The following is a 19,737-nucleotide window of genomic DNA, read 5'->3' on the forward strand; positions in this document are numbered from 1 at the left end:
TTATTTTCAAATGTGGCTCCAAGAAAATATTGCATTTGAATCAGGTACATCCTAAATATCTCTTTTGATATAAGTCAAAAGCTGCTTCTAAGAGGAATTTTTTTTAAAACCCTTAATTTCGGTGTATTGTCTCATAGGTGGAAGAGTGGTAAGGGTGGGCAATGGGGGTCAAGTGACTTGTCCAGGGTCACACAGCTGGGAAGTGGCTGAGGCCGGGTTTGAACCTAGGTCCTCCTGTCTCTAGGCCTGACTCTCACTCCACTGAGCTACCCAGCTGCCCCTTCTAAGAGGAATTTTAATTCTTCAGTTTAAATGCTTATGTTTTTTGTCATTAAACACAAAGTAATTTCCCAAATATTTCTTGTCCATTTACAATTAACCAGTCATGGCCTACAGTTTACCAAATTTAAATTAACTTATACTCTAGAACACATACACGTTAATCAGAAAAGCCTTGTTCTCTAGACATAAGTAATAGCTTAACAAAAATGTGAAATTATACCATTCAAATCAAGAGTTAATGCCTAGAATAAAAATGTATCTCATTACTAGCACCATTAAAAATTAAATGCTGTCAATATACAATATTTCTCACATTAACCACGCTAAAACAAGGGAAAAAATGTTATGAATCCTGTACCTTCCTCTGTCTCCTGCTAGACATTCCAATATCTGGATTACAAGTTCCTGTATTTTCAGCTTTTGGGGGTAACCAATAGTTAATACCACTTCAGACATTATTGGCTAACATTTAAATGGCAATATTTTAAAGTTACTATTAGAGAAACCTTCATCTAAGAAACATGCTAGACTTACAATACAGACAAAACCCATAACAAAATTCAGAACTTCTATGAGAAGCTTTTTCACAAAAATTTAAAACCATTTAAAAACCTTAAGTTGCAGCATTTTGTGCCATGAGGACTTTCCTCTATTTTAATTGACCCAAAACAACTACCAAAACTTAAACACTTGGGTTAAATAACCTCAGTTCCAACACTGCAGCTCAGCTTCCCATTCAAAGTTTCAGCCAACCATCCATGCATATTCTTTTTCAATGCTGTTTCATTTCTCCTCTGAACCATACCATCCCCACTCCTACTTCCAATAGGGTAATGGTAAGGAGAGACACCACTTCACTCATATACACACACAAAACCAAAAGTATACCAAAGTGTGGAGGTTGCAGTTAGGTTGAACTGAACCCCATTTTGGCCAAAAATACTGTCAGAGTTAGGCAACTTTTGTAAATTATCTCCACACACACATTCCAAAAATTCAATGGCCAGTCCACAATTTGAGGACATTTCCAGGAGCATTCCCCTTTGAGGGCTGGCTGGAGCATGCATGAAACCATGATTGTCCATTAACTCCTGATTAAAGAGTGGTTCACTTTCCCCAAATATCTGAGTTCGTTGTTGGAGATTTTCCACTTACCCAGTGGACCTGCTAAGTTAAGTCCAGACTGGAACTCAATGCATTCCTGTGGGCACCATATGTCTGGATTCCACTAAAAGGCGCCTTAGGCAGCCATAACTTCGAATCTCGCTGGGGCCTCCATTTATGTCAACTTTGAAGAATATAGAACCACTAAAATGGTCAGAAAAAAACCAAGTCTTTAATCAGGATAAGAGACAAGTTCTTAATATTTGGCCATTACACAGAGTCAAGTGCTAAAAACCACAAAAAGCCAAAGCTCTGGGACTCTGGGAACAGTGTCTCTAAGAGAACGCAACACCAAAGATGATTCTCCAATGAGTAACAGAACTTGGAGGTCTCATATACCTTTCAGGGGAACAAAGGGCAGTGAAATATAATGATTAGCTCTACAATGGATACAAGGAAATGAGGAGCCCAGGGCTTGACTGACAGGAAAAGGCTGATGCTTTACCCTACTTACAAAAAGATGTTTCCAACCAGGGGCTAGACTACCAGGGAGGGGTCTCTGATTAATGGGGATAAACTTCTAAGACAAAAAAGGTACCTAAGATTTGATTACTTTCTAATCTTATTTAAACTGGGATCATTAAGTACCTCAAAGTCTATTGTTCAGAGGTAAAGTCAGTCAGGTCAGTAAGGGGCTTTCCCCATGGTCAGTTTCTAAAGGACAGATATCAAACTTGGGGTTCCCAAAATACAGCTGACACTTCCCCCTTTTGGTCAGGGTGATTCTGCCATTGACCATACAAATGGACAAAGGGGTACTTGCCCACAAGTTTGACCCTCTGTTCCAATAGATAGAAAACAAGGGGCACAAGTATGGACAATTGGCATCTGGGGGTGCTCCCTATCTGTAGTGAGGCATTGACAGCCAGCAAGGCAGGCACTCTGCCTTTGGCAAAATCTTACAACAACAAAATTACTCCACTTCCCAAAGTGTTTCATGTCTTTTAAATCCAGTGGATCTAGATGTAGATTTCAGTGTCCTCTTTCTTTAGTGGAAGTTCTCTTGCAGAGACAGGGTCTTGGAACAGTCATATTGCTAGAAGACAAAACATGAGAAATCTATAACCAAATTCTCCAATAGGAATTGATTGTATATTTGCTCACAGTTATATGTAGGACTAAATTCTACTGTGAGCCACAGCATACATTCAGTAATTTTAGTCTGATTAAAATGTTATCAGTCCTTAAAATTACTTGACACTGGTGCTTAGAACCCCATAAAATGTAACCTCATTAGCTAGTTTTAACAATATCTCATTACCTCTATTAATTCCATTTATGCCATGTACAGATATGCATTAGCTATATACTTGATCAGAAAAATAGTTTGTCTTAGCATGCTAAAGTAATTGTACAGTAAAACCAAGATTAAGAAATAGACATGAACTAAATTACAGAAATATAAAAGCAAAAATAAAATCTACATCACAGGTTTATCGAGATTTGTCAACCTGAAAATGGCCTTACTTACTATTTGTGGAAAATAAATAAAATACCAGCTAATACTCAGTAAATTCTAATTAAGTATCCTATTATAAAACCCAAAACATGATTTAAAATGCTTATATGACAATTTCAGTTTCAAAACAATTTTTAAATCAAAATACTTCTCACTTTCTTTAAATTCAACATTCTTATCTGCAAATATGACTTGGCCCTTCCTAACTATCTAGTAGTGATGGCTGGAGACCTTTTGAATTAGGAGTTTTTGTAATTCATTTTAAATAGGTCTTCAAGCACACACAGATTTTGAATATACAGACTCGACTCCTTTCAGTAGTCTAAAACTAATTAAAAGCAAGACAAAGTTTCGTGTGTCCTATCCAGCATAGCCTATGTAGGGCAGTGGTCCTAGTTATTTCCTAGGTCCACAGGCTCCTTGAAACTCTCTGGGAAAGCTAAGGTAATACAGGAATGGATTTTTTTTTTACTTTCAAATGCCCAGGAGCAATTTCTGTTGAACCAGGGTTCTTAGCCTTTCTCATGGAAGAGAAGCTACCTTTTTTTTTAAAACCTTTACCTTCCATCTTAGAATCAATACTGACTGTATTTGTTCCAAGGCAGAAGAGTGGTAAGGGTAATGGGAATTAAGTGGCTTACCCAGAGTCACATAGTGAAGAAGTATCTGAGGCCCCATTTGAACCTAGAACCTCCCCCCTTCTCTAGACCTGACTCTCAATCCACCAGGTCACCTAGCTACTGCCCCCCACCCGTGCCCCCAGAAGCTAGACTCTTGACTTTCAAGGACCTTAGATCCAGGAAAAAGAGCAAGAGAAATCATTGACTCCAAACGCTTATTTACAACTGAACAAAACTAAAAGAAATATTTAGAATTAGTGGCTTATCCAAAAAAAAACCCTAGAGTAAATTAGTGTCAGAGCTGGGACTAGCATCTAGGTTCTATGCTTCTTAGCATAGGGATTCTTCCATTAAATCTGTTGTCTAGGATCTCAACTGGCTATGGCAAAGGGAAGGAACCTTGAAAAAGAGGTCTATCACTCAGTATACAGAAAAATGACATTTTTATTTCCACCACAATAAAAGATCAAAGTAAATCTACATAACAGTCACTCATCATAGCAGCCCCATGGAATGCTCATTGCCAATGACTCAGTGCAACATATACATGGATTCTTGTGGAATAACCTATGACTGGTGGACAATTGAGATTGTGTCCTGGATACTGAAGTTTAGGTAACTGAATTTCAAGCAGACAGCACTTTGGAGTACATGGACATGTTTCATGTTCCAGTAGGCTGAAACTGCCTAAGACAAGAGGAAAACAGCATTCCGTGTGTCCTACCCCCCTGCGTAGCCTGTGTAGGGCAGTGGATCTAGGTATTTCCGAAATCCACAAGGTCCATGATACGGTTTTGGAGAGATGCGGCATGGAAGGGGTGCTTGGCTCTCCTCAATGGGTTTTATATTGGTGTCTTCATCTGTAAAATAAACAAATAATCATTAGTTTGGGGTTCAATTAAATAAATTATCGGTTACATAGCACTGTGTTTACTGCTCTTGTTAGACTAGGAGCCAGCTAAGCAAACAGTACAGAAGCTTAGACTGACTTGTACAGAGCAAAAAAGGATACTTACTTGGACGGTTTAGATTTGTTTTTTGGCAAAAATCTGGAATTGTTGGGGCAGTTTTAAGTGGTTGCTCTCCCATTATGCTGTAGTTAAAACAGAAACACAATATTAGTTCAAAATATACCCAGGGTTTTGGTTCTATAAGATTACTTCAAAATATACCCAGGGTTTTGGTTCTATAAGATCATTCACTTACAAAAATGAATAATATAGAAATATGTTTTGCACGATAATACACATATAACCCAAATTGAATTGCTTAGCAGCTCTGGGAGAGGGGAGGGAAGAGGGATGGAGACAATATGGATCATATAACTCTGGAAAATTTGTGTGGAAATTTGTTATTAAAAAATATGCCCAGAGTACTTCTGTATCTTACATACAACTAATTGATGCTTTTCTTCCTTTTGGACTCTGTGCTTTCCTGTAGATTTTCTGCAGACACAACTGGAAATCATTCCAATCTCTTTCCATCTCCCCTCCAGTTGAGTTGGAGCTAGTCTCACCCAGAAGTGGCAGGGTTATAGATAGACCCTCATCTACCCCTGAGGATGATCAGTTCTGCAATCAATCTTTTTTAGTCCTCACAAGGGACAATGAAGTCCCAGTCACACTGCCTGGGGACAAGGGGACATACCAACTTACTGCAAAAAAAGCAAAAGGACTAAAACCTCTGTAGTGGATGAATGTATAGACACATTTGGATATGAACAAATTACTTTGGATTTCAAATGCTTCTTTCTGTTGCTAAGACAATGTTAACTTCTCCAGGTCTTACCTCTGATATCGTTTAAATGGACCTCTCTTGTGTGTTTCTGTTATGTTCAAGAAATCTGCATAACTCTTTTTTGCCACCACATGATAACGCTCCCCACAGCCAAGTTCTGTAACCCTGGCTCTTGGCAGGTAGCCATCCCAGCCAGGAATGGGTGGTTCTTGTAAAGGTTTCTTTTCATATTTCCCTTCTGCAAAGGGATAAAATCACACTTAAAAAAACAATACCCTTAGTTAACTAGTACTTAAGCACCCTCTTAAGTAACTAAATATCCCAAAGTTTAAGTCTATAGTCATAGGGGACATAAGCTAGAAGATCTGTGCTCAAAAAGTGTCTTTTCTTTGCAATAAAAATGCTTCAGAAGTCATTCAGAAAAAAATTACATATATTCATCAAGATTCCTATTTTCCATATGAAAATAAATGAATCAATCATTCAAGAAGTATTCATTAAACAGTTATTATGTGTTAGGCACTGTGTTAGGATGTAAGGATAAAAAGAACAATCCATATTCTCAAATACTTTCCCATTTTATCTGGGAGGCAACATTTACCTATATTAGTATATACAAAATACATACAAAGAAATATAAGTAAATGCCATGATAGAAAAAGCTTGACTTTAGAGGCAGGTACCTAGGTTCAAATCCTGCCCTCTATCACCTATTACCTATGTGATCTTGGACAAATCACTTAATCTCTATGTCTCAGTTTCAGATGAGGTAACAGATGGAGGGGAATTATACAGCCCCTAATTCACATGCCCTTTAAACCTATAGATCCATGATCCTAGAATAATCAAATACAGATGGCTCTCAGCTCCCACACAGGTAGCCTTCCCAAAGTACATAAGTAGGTTTTCCCCAACACAGAATGGCTCATCTCCTGCTAAGGCAGTAGCTAGTAAAAGATGAAGAAAGAGGAAGAAAGTGAAAAACATATTTTCAGGTACCAATGTGTGCTTAATTCTATACATCTGCCCAAGAATGGCATTTCAATCTGGGTCAAGTTACTCCAAGGTAGCTCTTTCTTCTAGTTTAGGTGAGATTAGAAGATTTGGTCTTAAATATATGTTCTCTCTCTCTTCCTCCCTCCTCTCTCTATATCTATCTATCTATCTATCTATCTATCTATCTATCTATCTATCTAATATACATATATAATTTAAATTATATATAAATATAAGCATATAGTATAAAATAAAAATATAATTATATAGTATATATAATAGATTTTATATCTAAATATAATCTAAATGATCTAAATATAAAAACACATGTGTCTATGGCTGTTGTCCTTCTTACTCAAAAAGGACCAAAGTAACATTGCTGGTGATCTTTTGATTCTCAAATAAATTGAATCTAAGTGAAGCAGATTTATACAAAATCATTAGCTTCACTCTTTTCCAGAGTCATCAAAGTCCAGTGTCAAGACAAAAGTCAGAATGACTGGCTGGCTTGGAATGCACCTTCCATATCTGACAACCTCTAAGCACTTCATAGCATCTACAGCTACCATTTTCAGGGCCATTGGAACACATCGTTCCCATCTGCCTCTTCCACTGGAGGAAGTCTTCACATACCTGGAATAGACACCCTCCAACTCACCAACAGAGGTCTATTACCCTCAACCTGGTTTAGCCGAGGCAGTTTTACTGGGCTGTCCCATGCTGCAGCTTCTTGGAGCCACAGGTGATTGCTGAATGGCAGGTGGATGCCAAAGGAAAAAAGAAATCCTGAAAAAAAAGCTTGGCAAGCCCTCATGCCAGAGAGTAGTCTTCTCTGAACACCCCATACACCCATTGTATGTGTCTATCTTGTTCAACACATTATGATAGGTCCTGGGAGAGATGGTGCTCCTGTTCTCAAGTAGTTTACCCTCCAGAAGGTGAAATAAACCATTAATACAAACAACTACAATATAAAAGAAAGCTAAATGGCTGCTAGATGACTCAGTGGATAGAGTGTGAGGCCTGGATTTGGGAGGATGTGGGTTCAAATTTGACCTCAGACACTTCCTAGCTATATGACCCAGGGCAAGACACTTAACCCCCATTGCCTAGCCCTTACCATTCATTACCAATGAATGCTTAGTATTGATTCTAAGACAGAAACTAAGATTTTAAAAATAAACTAAAATAACACTAAAGTTCTCTTAATGCTAATCATGACATGGTTTTGCTATGGTTGGACCATTATCAACATAATAAAAATGATGATACTAATTACTTTAATTTACATATTTGATATGCCAGTCAAACTAGAGATTTGACATGGCAATCAAACTATGAAAGAGAAAAATTAAGAGGAATTATAAATAAATTCATTTAGGGGGATACCAAAAGGCAAGAGATTCTGTGAAAATAATGAAGAAAACAAAGATCCCAAAGAATAATACAAAGCAACAAGCTAACAGATAATTGGGCAAAGGATATGAACAATTTTTAAAAAGAAAAAATGCAAATTATCAAGAACCACATGAGTAAGTGCCTCAAGTAATCTATAAGAAGAGAAATATACACTTTTAATAATTCACAAGTTTTACTAACTAAACTGCAAAAGATGGAAAAAGACAGAAATAAACTAATGTTATAAGTGCTATGGCAAAATAGGCATATCAATACAATATTAATGGAAACTGAGACTAGGTCCACCATTCTGGGAAACAATCGTGAATTATGAGAAACTTACTAAACTGTTTATGCCCCTTCTTTGATCACATTGTTAGGCTCCTAAGAGATAAATGACCCAAAATTCCCATAGAAGCCAAAATATTCCTAAAAGTTTCCTTCATAGAACCAAAAAACTAGAAACAAGGTAGATGTTCATCAATGGGAAAGGTTGAACAAATTATGTTATATGGATGTATTGGAATTTTATTGTGCTATCAAAATGATTAAAAGTATAGAAACATTAGAAAACTAGTACTGATTGATTTGAAGCAAAGAACGAATACAGGGGCTACAATAACAAATGAATACTAAAAAATCAGAATATTAACTATACACTTTCATCTGGAAGAATCATAAGTCTTCATTCAGGATATAATGTTAAAACTAGGGGGAAGAATGAGAAGGATATCTTGAAGAATGGGAAAGATGTCACTGAAGTCAAAGGGAATGTTTCCCCATCAATATTCTGGAACATCTATCCCACTGTCTGCTCTAGGCCCATCTTCATCTTTATAATTTATAAAGCATTTTATACAAAACAGTTTTTTGAAGAGGTCAGTTCCACTTTGTCAGTAGAACACAGAGAAGTATTTTGTCCAAGATACACATAGTTAGTAAATGTCTGATATAAAAACTCAAATTTGGTTTTCCTGACCACATTCTCTTTCTACTAGACCACTTGTTCTCAAAATGTGGCCTGGAGATCTTTGAGGGTCCCTGAAACCTGTTCTAGAGGCCCTTGAGGTCAAAACTATTTTCTTAATAATGTGAAAATGTTTTACTTTCTAATACAGTAAATATTGAAAGCTATAAGCTAAAAAGCTCTTTGGGTGAGTTCTAAATAATATTTAAGAATGTACATCACATTTTTAAATATTTAAGAAATTAAAATTCATATTTTAAATGTAAATATTAAATGTAACATTTAAGAATATAAACAATGAAAAGTTTGATAACTGCTGAACTAAATAATGAAATCTCTTCAGCCCCTTGGTTATATCTACTCTTTTACCTCTTAAAAGTAGTCTACTTTTACTCCATCAAATGAGGTAATGCGCATAAAATAAAGCCCTTTGCAAACCTTAAAGTGATGATAGATGTGAGCGTTAATATTATTTCTCTCCCTTCAATAGAACCTACTTTCAGATTCCATCATTTTGCTTATGTCTGAGCCCTTAATTGCTGGAGAATGAGTCACCATTTTATTTCACAAGTTTCCAATTTTCTAAATCCTTCCAAAGGGCAGAGGTGAGGTTCTAGGTAACAATGACCAAGTGATAGCAAAGTAGCTGAATAAATGACTTGGAGGGCAAAAGTGTGGGAGGATCCAAAGAATACAGAGTCAGAGGAAAAAAGTCATTCTACTCTGTGTCTTCTTCTAACTTATTCTATATTCCAAGCCCTGATGTAGCCTTTACCCCAGTGCTCTGAGGCCAAAGGGATTAAGGTTGAAAAGTCTCTGGCAACAGCTCATCCAGCCATTACTCAAAGATGGGGAGTGATGGGGAACTCATGACTTCCCAAGGCAGCTTCTGTCACTTTCAGACATCTCTAACTTGCCTTGAAGTTTTTCCTTGTAAAAAAAAAAAGTCAGTAAATGTATAGGGCCAAAAGCACTTGTGCTAACTATAGGTGATCCCATCAGGCAGATTCTGGGTGTCTCTTTAACCTTAAAGGCTTGACTTGGTCACTTCTCAACCTTAATCCCTTTGGATGCCATCACAAGTGAATGGCCCCAGATCCCATGTCTTCTACCTCCTGGCTCAACATCTTCTTCTTCCCACTGCCAACTACCCAACTCACTTGATTTATTATTTTTTTTTGGTCGTTTTGATTTCAAAACCTAGCTTTTCACACTTTATTTTTATTTACTGAGGTTTCCTTGACTCCAGGACCAGCTCCTCTATCCACTCTATCAGCTAGCTTTCAGTGACTCCAAAGTGTTCTTCATTTACTCACATACTCCCATTGTGACTCGGTGCTCAGGCAATTTCTTGCTCCTGGTTCTGTTTCTAGGACTAAGCAAATTGGATTGAAAAACCTCAGTACCTATCTGATTTGGGTGGTAGCGGAGATAATAATCATGTATCATCCTTAAAACCGTTTCCTTGGAACAGACTGCTTGTAGTCTCTCTGTGGTGAGTGCTTTGCATCGCAATGCATCCCGTTGATCTTTCTGTCTCTGAGTCATATTATTGAATGTGTGCAGACAGTAAGTGGTGTCCTGTCTGTAAGAAGCCCCCATTCTGCTGGATCTGAGAGGCATGAATCCTGCAGAAGCCAACACATGGAAGACAGCACTTCGCTTAGAAAAGGACTGGACGGAAGGTCACCAAGAACTCAACTTAACTCTCCAGGAATAGTAAAGCTGGAATTTCTCACAGGGCCAAAAGAACTGTTGGATTTTTGCTCAGGAAATGTTAATGCCAGCCATGTAGTTGTCTTCCCCAGCTATGCAGCCCTCCCCAGGGCTGGGGAAAAATGACCTTGGAGGAGGAACCCGAGGGGGAGTCCCTTTCTGACAAAGACGATGACAGTGATCTTCTCTTAGAGCCCATCGCCTGATGGCAGCCTTAACAGCAAATAGGGGGAGCATTTAATGGGACAAAATGATCGTTCTGAGAAATCACTGAAATTATTCATGTTTTTAGAGAGAATGCTTATTTTCTTTGACACTTCCAAAATGTAATTTTGGATCTTTCTTTTTGGCCTGTTTGGAAATTGCAGTCCTATTAAAACCAGAGACCAAATACACAAAAAAGGTAAATGAGTTATATGGGAGACCCACCCACCCAGGGCAATTTTTCATCATTTCCTTCAAAATAACATATAATCATTAAAATTAGCATGGGTAAAACAGAATTAGTTATTGAGGCTTGATGCTGAATTCTAAACACTATAATATTGTTGCAGTAAAACAATATTTTTATAAAAGGGGAGATGTATATAGGAAAGCATTTTAAGAACATGATTTAAAGCTGACAAGAAATATGCCTTAGTTTAGGAACCTATCTTGCCCTTTTTACCTAAATTGAACTAGATTTTATATAATTCCACATTCCCCCACCCCTAAAGACACTCACATACTGCACAGTATCTTCAGAATAATGGTAAACTTTGAGATAGTATATCAATATTATATCTACCTTCCTCCCTCCTTTTGCAGGTAAAAATTTCCTCTGTTGGCAGAGAAGCAGAGGGGTGCAAATGAAAGAATGCTGGCTTTAGAATGAGGAGACTTAGTTCCTGAATCTTATCTCTGCCACTTAATAATTAAATGATTGTAGGGAAGTCTCATCCCTCCTCTGATCCTCCATTTTCTCAACTAGAAAATGGAAATTTGCCCAATCTGCTTCTCCAGGCTGTTGTGAGGAAAATATTTTTGCATATTGTAGATAAGTGGAAATTTTTATTATGTAAGAGCAGATTGGTGGCACAGTGGATAGAATACCAGGCCTAGAGTCAGAAAGACTCTTCTTCCTGAGTTCAAATCTGGCTCAGACACATTAACTGTGTGATCCTGAGCAAGTCACTTCACCCTATAGGCCTCAGTTTCTTCATCTGTAAAATGAGCTGGGGAAGGAAATGGAAAACCACTAAAGTATCTTTGCCAAGAAAACCCCCAAATGGTGTCATGAAGAGTCAGACATGACAGAACAACAATAAATATTTATGTAGGGTCCTAGAGGAGTATCAAACATTTATTAAGCATCTATGTGCATACAAAAACCCTGTGCTAGACTCTGGATATATAGACAAGAACAAAGACACAAACTCTTGCCTTTAGGGAATTTCCAATTGATCTAGCTTAAATATCATTTTTAATGCTATACAAATGAGATGCAATTGTAAAGTACTTAGCACCTGGTACTTGGCACACGGAAAGTCCTATATAAATGTTAGCTGTTAGCTATTATTTTTAGGCACTGGATCTTATTTTGATTTTTCTGTAGGTCTGCACAAAACTAAAATTCTGCTAATAAAAAAGGCATGAAATCGGATAACTACAATCTATCAAGTATTACTGATGGTATTCTGTTTGCCCTCCCATAAGGCAATTTTGTGTGAATGTTGGAACAAGTTATGAACCAAGCTGGATATTTTGTTGGGAGGATTTAGTTAAGGCAGACTTTCTATGGTGCAAAAAGATTTGGAGCCAAAGACATCCATAAAAAAGGGAACAGCTCTGGGAGAAACCAGTCTCATGGATTCAAAGAAATCTTTGCTCCTATCTCTATTAGAAAGAAGACACCACTAAGTTTGAATCCTTTGGTTCACTCATTCCATATGTGAATAGGGGAGGCATCAATGATTCCAGAGTAGGGGTATTCCTCCCATCTCCATCAAAGTAGATGCCACTCATCTTTGCTTTGGTAATTCTACACCTGAGGTCCACCAAGGAGCTTAAATAAATGACTGAGCCACACAGAAGTAGAAGCAAAATATGAATTCAAATCTTTCCCACTCTGAGCATCCCACTGTGCATCTCCATGCTGACTTTTTAACTGGCAGCTACTATAAGGTAGAAAAATTAATCCCAGTATCTAGAGTGGGAAGGCACCCTAGAGTTCCAATCTATTCAAAGTCCTGTCCAAATATTTTCCTAACTGTACATTTAAAGTCCTTTCCATACCAGAAAATCACAATTGTCACTTACCAGAATATCCTGGGGTGATTGGAAGCTTTCTCATAAAGACTTCTGGTTTGTTCATGTTTTCTTAATTAACAAAGGAAATGGGAAATGAATATAATTGAAATGAATCAAATCAATTAACCTTTATTTAACACCTACTGTCTATGGGACCCTGTGCTAACTGTCATGGGGTCTACAAATCTGGCCTCAAGGCTATTTATGCCCCTAAAAGTCAGATGATAAGAATCTTTAAGTATAAATTTAAATGGATGTTGGCTTATCTTAAAAAAACAAATGAAAATGAAATCTCGTTATAAGATTATGAATGAAAATCTCATTATAAAAGCAGCTTAATTAAACTTGTTTCCTAGGCATGATTGAAAACATACATGGGAACCATGACATACTTATTAACATTTCTGTGCTCTACAAGGCAACAGGAAACAGAAAGGTAGATTGTCACTGTGTCCTACTAGCTCCCAGCACATCACCTTTGGATAGGTTAACTTACCTTGATGTCTTCCAGAGAGTAGGATAACTGGGCTTTTAATAATTCTGGTACATACCACAGATCTGTTTTTATTAAATTAGCAGCTCTAGAATAACAACAACAATAATAATAATAACTTGCATTTTTATAGCATCTTCTAGCCCCCAAAGGCCTCATGTATATTATCTTATTTGAATTGCATACCACAACCCTGAGAGTTAGGTAGTACAAATTTTATTATCCCCATTTTACAAATGAGGCCCTTAAACAATAAACTAAATAGTAAAGAAAGCCTCAAGGATGGAGACCTTAATAATGAGCATCTGAAGAGGAGTCAAGAAACCTAGGTTCTACGCTGTGGTAGAATCTAATGTAATAGACTTCTGTACCAGCAGCAATGCAATGACCCAAGACAATTCTGAGGGACTTAAGAGAAAGAATGCTATCCACATCCAGAGAAAGAACTGTGGGAGTAGAAACACAGAAGAAAAATAACTGCTTGATCACATGGTTTGATGGGGATATGATTGGGGATGTAGACTCTAAATGATCACCCTAGTGCAACTTTCAATAATATGGAAATAGGTCTTGATAGATGACACATGAAGAAACCAGTGGAAATGCACCTTGGCTGGGGGGTGGGGGGTCTGGGGGGGGTGGAAGGGAGAGTAAGAACATGAATCATGTAACCATGGAAAAAATTTTTCTAAAAATAAAATAAAAAAGGAAACCTAGCTTCTATCTAATCCTAAACTCTGTCAGTGGTTTACTATGTGACTTCACTTACATATCCTTTCTCTGCTCCCATTTCTTCTCTGCAAATTTTAGGGGACTGAAAAGACAACTGCTAAGATCCCTTCTAGCTTAAGTATTCTACAATTTTATAGGGTCACATGATTGTGTGCCATCTGGATTCTAGAAATAATTGTGAGGGACATAAGATTGAGATGGAGGAATGCTAGTCCACTAGCAGGTATTCCCCTAATGGGGCAAATTTGCCAAATGTCCAAACGGATTGCTGCCTTAACAATAAGATTAATCGGGGAACCTTACCAAAAGGGACTGTGGAAGTGAGTGCAGTAAATAGAGACATGTGGTGTTGCAGGAAGCTAGGGGGATCAGTGAATAGAGAGCCAAGCCTGAAGATGAGAGATTCCTGGGTTCAAAAATGGTCTCAGACACTTCCTGGTTTGGGGACCCTAAGCAAGTCACTTAACCTCTATTGCCTAGCCCTTACTGCTCTTCTGACTTAGAGTTTATTCGGATTAGAAGGTTTAAAAAAGAGCAATGGGCTAAATCATCATAGGGCTATCCTTGGATTCACTAGAATTATTCACTACCATAATTGGAGTTCAGAAGTAATTTTGTCAAAACCTCACTGAAGGAGAATTCTCAAGAGAATAGTCATAGTTCATGATTAAGCCTCTATATAACATCCGGTAGCAACTGTCTCTGGTGATAGTCCTATTACACTGCTTTTCACTGGAGTCTATATCTCCTTCTCCAGTGGCATCTTTTCATCCTCCCTGCCCCCTCCCCAAACCTTGCAAAGCATCTATCAGAACTTGAAGGGATCTTAGAGATGAATATTTTCTTTTTCAGATGGGGAGATTCTCTGCAACTGGCCATAGTCTGAGAATTTGATCCTGACTCTGATATTACTTGTGCTATCATATAAGCTGGTCGAGTCACTTAACCTCTACAGACCTCCGTGTCCTCTGTAAAATGATGGAGGTTGTTCCAGCTGGCCTCTGTGAGTACTTCCCAGCTTTAAGTCGAAGCCCCTATGCCACGGACACCGAAAGAGGAACTAACTTGGCCATTGTCCAAGAGCGTGCAGCACTGATCCAATTTCCAAAAGAGAAGAACCATTAGCCTTGAAGTTAAGACCACCTGAAGTCGAGACTGAACCCCAACAATGACTAGCTTTGTGACTTTGGGTAAAATACCTTACTCTCAAAGTCTTGGCTTCCTCACCTGTAAAATGACGTTGTATATCGCCTTTCCTACTTACAAAACTATTTTGAGGATCAAATGAGTTAATGGATGTGAGAACGCAACACTTCCCTTGTTATACATCTTCTCTGGCAAGGTCATAATTCATGGACACTTTCCCCCAATTCCCCACACCTTCCTCACTTTCTCTAAGAGGAAAGATTCTTGCAAACCCATAATAGAGAGCACTCCAGAGTAAGAGGGGTTGGGAGTGGAGCTAGGATGGGGCAAGGGTGGAGATGGGGAAGAGGGGTGGGTCCTAAGGTAGCTGATAGGGAAGGGGAATTCTCAGAAGTCCCCAGGACAGCACAGGGGAAAGGGTGCAGTACCAGGAAGGGGGTAGGATGTTCACCCACCGAGCTTCACGAGAGAACGGTAAATAGCTGCCACCTAGGAGGAGAGGCGGCGCTGCTTCCCAGGACCAGGGCCAGGGTCCTCAGTGTGACCCTACAGAGGAACCCCGCCCTTCTCCCTCTCCTCAACATTGTGCGCTCAGCGCGACCGGAGTTCCGTCACTCACGGAGGGCGGCCCTTCTACACCTCTGAACTGATGGAGAATGGGTGGGTCCTGAGCCCGCCCTGCAATTTGAGGTTGCTGGGCAGGACTTGCAAATGGACAGTCACCTTCCCCACCAGCACTTTACAGACACTGGGCCAGATCCCTGAGTGTGGAGGATAGCCCAGGAGGGTACTGGGGTCTTTGGAACCAGTCCGGATGTGATGCTTGCTTGGTTTGTATGCAAGCTCTGCGCTTTATGGGATGCTGCCAGCGAAGCCACTATGTTTCTGTTTCCAAATTAAAAAACAAACTCCAAAACTGATGATCTCTAATGTTGCCTTTTCAGCTTTAAATTTACTAACTTTAAGAATGAAGAGGCAGGATGAATTCAGATAGATATCAGGGTTGGTGGAATAATGATAAAAAAAAAAAGCTGGCATTTGTTAATCACTTCCTATGTGCTAGTGACTGGGAACACGACTACAATTAAGGAAACGATCCAGTAAAAGCAATTCATTTATATGTTGTTCTGAAGTATTTCTCACACATTCTTACTTCTTGGACTACATTTCCCAGAAGGAGATACAGCAGAATCTCTGAGCAAAGCAAAGACAATCACCTAGTAAAGACTCTAATTTTTGTAGGGACATTAACATCCTCTTAGAAATCCAAAGTCTAAATCTAGAGAACTTCCCACAATACACCAAGCCTGACCCTTGTATCATGAATGGACCCTTTTCATAATCTGGCACTTTATGAACCCGGGATAATGCCTTTAAGTGGATTTCAGAAAATACACAGAATTACAAAAGGAAGCTAAAGATTAGTGAAAATAAAGATGCATTAACCCCTTCCAAGTTCACAGACTTGATGAAACCCCAGCTCTAGGGTACTGAACCTTAAGGTTTTTAACCACTGGACTGCAGAAGTTCCTAAGTGACTATTCAATTCCTTTCCCAATATGTTGGACCTAGAAGATTAGTGGGAATATGGAGAAGGGAGAAAGTTAGATGATAACCTCCAGCAATATGTAGATGGTTGCATCCATTTATGTCTAATTATTGCATTATTTGCATTGATTTTATGTGCTCAATAAATGATTTTGCTATTAGAGTTATGGATCCTGAAATCTTTAAATAGAAAATGATAAATTGGTATTGACTTTACCTTTAATTTGTAAATCTGATGACTTCGAAGGTCCTACACTTAACCTGAAGAGTGTAGCAAAGGTTTCCAGAGGCTGACTTTTCATTGGTCCAGTATTACATTTTGATGGAGGTTGTTCAGTTGAGTATTTTTTAAGCACGTACAATATTCCAAAGATTGTGCTAAGTGCTGAGAACACAAATCCAAGCAAAAATTAAGATAGTCCTTGCCCTCAAAGAACTTACATTCTAATAGGGTAGATAATATTTGAAAGGAAAATGAAAGAGGAAAAGGAAGACAGGTGGGCAGAGAGAAACTACCTGCCACATGGGCATGATCAAGAAGTCCAAAGGAGCGAAATCTGATGGGAAATGAAGAGATGCCTCACCTGAGTGCCCTCCAGGTCTGGGAGGAGGTCGCTACCCTCCAGTTAGAGGGAGAAACCGCAGTAGCAGAGGAAGGCTACTTAGGAGTATGAGTTCTCAAATTAAAAGCCCCCTGGACAGTGATCCAGATCCAGAATTATAGATTGATTCAGGCTATTTATGAAGCATTTGGTTAAGATAAAACTATACTGTAGCATTTTTGTTAGTCATTTTGCAGTTATATCAGACACTTCATGACCTCTTTTGCAGTTTTCTTGGCAAATATACTGGAATGCTTTGCCATTTCCTTCTCTGGATCATTTTGCAGATAAGGAAACTGAGACAAACATGGTGAAATGACTTGCCCAAGGTCAAACAATTAGTGTTTGAGGTCTGACTTGAACTCAGGAAGAAGAATCTTCCTGATTCTAGGTCTAGCACTCTATCCACTGCACACCCACTCTAGCATTGCAAAGATTTAATGAAGTTGGTTTGTTTTTTGTTTTGTTTTATTTTTGGTGGGAGGAGTTTGGGGATCAGAGTGAAGTTCTATGCCACCTGTATTTACATATCAGTCATATGTGTCTCCCTATATATTATAATACTGGTTATCCTAGTCTCCCTCTGCCCAAAAGTTAGGTTACATTTCATTCCTTCCTCCCAGGTTTCTCTGATACTCTTCCAATGGCTCTAGGCCCATGGATAGTGTTCCTTCAAGTGCAAGAGGTGGTTCCCTTGCACCCCAGTTCCATTTAACCACTAACAGCTGGATTTATTTTTACAAAGTAATACTTCAAAGGTATAATCAAAATATACACTCACATAATGACAGGTTCACAGCTTAACTATATATTCATATAGGGCACAGCCTCAATTTCTAAATCAAAAACCCATCTCAGGCTGGAGTCTTAGGCACTCTGACTTCTCTGGGCTTCTCTGCCAGATTGGCTGGTTACAGCATCTTGCCTGGAATCCAGGCTCCAAGATCTCACCTGAAAGGGAAAAGGATGTATGAAACAGAAGAGAAACAAGAAACATCCTCAAGCCAGGGGGTCTAAAAGGATAGAGCAAAGAAAATAATATCTTCCCCACTTTTCCCAGGGCTGTACATGGTGCCCCTGCAGTGGGTGAAATCTTCAACTTCTGAACAAAGCAGAGAGATAGATAAGAGTCCATTCCCATCTGAAAGGTTTTAAAACCACAGACTATTCTGGCTATACAGCCAAGTAAAGAAAGACATTCCACACATCTGGTAGGGGGATGTATAGAAGCAGAATGCCTCAATTTTAGGCAATCTGGTTCTAAGCCTCCATGGTCCCATTACCTTTTGATGATCAGTCTCATTTCCCTACTCAGACTTCTTTTCCTAGTTGCATTGATTTTGCTCTAGCAAAAGCTTTTCAATTATATATGCTCAAAATTACCAATTATATTTTTTGGTAATAATTTCTTTATCTTATTTGATTAAAATATCTTTTTAGTCATAACTATAAAAAGTATTTAATGTTACTCTTCAAATATCTTGATGATATGATCTGTAATATTCAGAGAATGTGTTTACTTGGTATCATTTAGTTTATTTGCTGATTCCTAGGGTCTTCTAAGAAAACCAACATATCGTTACCAAATAGGAATAATTTTGTTTCTTTAATGATTTTTTGCCATTAATTTCTTTCTCTTGTTTTATTATTGTTTCTGGCATTCCTGGAACCGTGTCAAATAATAGTTGAGTAATGGACATCCTTGATTTATTCCTGTATTTACTAGCACTGAATATTGACATGATGAATGTAAGATATTAGTCTATATACCAAACTTCTACCAAATTGCCTTTCCCAGTAGTTCTAGTCAACTTGAAAATTCTTCTCTGAGTATTTTATGTTCTTTGATTTATTGAGCTGTTTTTGAGTTTAATTATATATTTGATTCTTTCTTGTGTGCTTTCTTATGGTTTGCTTTTACAGTAACAAGTAATTTAATTCATCATTGAATCATAGTATAATTTGAGGTTCAAAAGTACTTCATCTTTTTTTCCTATTTTTAATTTTTTATTCCCCTAAGATTACAAAATAGTAATTTTTAACCTATTTTGTCATATACTCTCTTAGAAGACCACTGCAGTCTTACAGACTTTCTCAGAATAATATTTTTAAATATATAAAATAAAAGATAAAATTGTAATGGAAACTAATTATATTGAACTATTGTTTTATATATATATATATGTATGTATGTATATATATATATTTAAAAGTTCATAGAATCTAGGTTAAAACTTGCTGTTGATGATCTTCTGTACTGTCAAATGAATTTTGTTCAATTCCACAAAATAATTTGGTGAAAGCACTAGATATGAATTTAGAAATTTAGAAAGTATCACCATTTTTATTATATTGTGACAGTTCAAACATGAAAAATTAATATCTTCTCAATTTGCCATTCCTTATTTCTTAAAAGTGTTTTATATAACTTCATTTTTATAATGCCTAAGTGTGCTTTTGTAATTTGTTTCCAGATATGGGATGCATCCTGTAATTACTTTGAATACAATGTCTTTCTAATTCCCTCCTAGATTATTGTTATTATGTAGAGATGCTTTGATTTTTTGTGAAGTTGTTTTATATCCTAC

General features: G+C 37.8%; 1 protein-coding gene across 1 annotated transcript; it reads right to left on the bottom strand.

Moving 5' to 3' along the window:
- Positions 1-1,472: 1,472 nt before the first annotated feature.
- On the bottom strand, positions 1,473-12,692 carry C2H10orf82 (chromosome 2 C10orf82 homolog). The gene is made up of 6 exons (XM_044660183.1): positions 12,638-12,692; positions 10,030-10,251; positions 5,314-5,500; positions 4,542-4,618; positions 4,250-4,385; positions 1,473-1,590 (listed from the first exon to the last, which is right to left on the bottom strand). Exons 1-6 carry the CDS (start codon positions 12,690-12,692, stop codon positions 1,473-1,475), a joined length of 795 nt encoding a protein of 264 aa, XP_044516118.1.
- Between the last annotated feature and the right edge of the window lie 7,045 nt (positions 12,693-19,737).

This window comes from Gracilinanus agilis, chromosome 2 (assembly GCF_016433145.1).
Source record: "Gracilinanus agilis isolate LMUSP501 chromosome 2, AgileGrace, whole genome shotgun sequence".
NCBI lineage: Eukaryota > Metazoa > Chordata > Mammalia > Didelphimorphia > Didelphidae > Gracilinanus > Gracilinanus agilis.

Bases quoted from the DNA above. Each gene is read 5' to 3' on its own strand.
- C2H10orf82 (XM_044660183.1), bottom strand. From the start codon at position 12,692: ATGAACAAACCAGAAGTCTTTATGAGAAAGCTTCCAATCACCCCAGGA. The intron at 10,252-12,637 runs GTAAGTGACAAT...TGGCTTCTGCAG, and splicing joins AATCACCCCAGGATATTCTG to GATTCATGCCTCTCAGATCC. The intron at 4,386-4,541 runs GTAAGTATCCTT...TTTATTTTACAG, and splicing joins AACAAATCTAAACCGTCCAA to ATGAAGACACCAATATAAAA.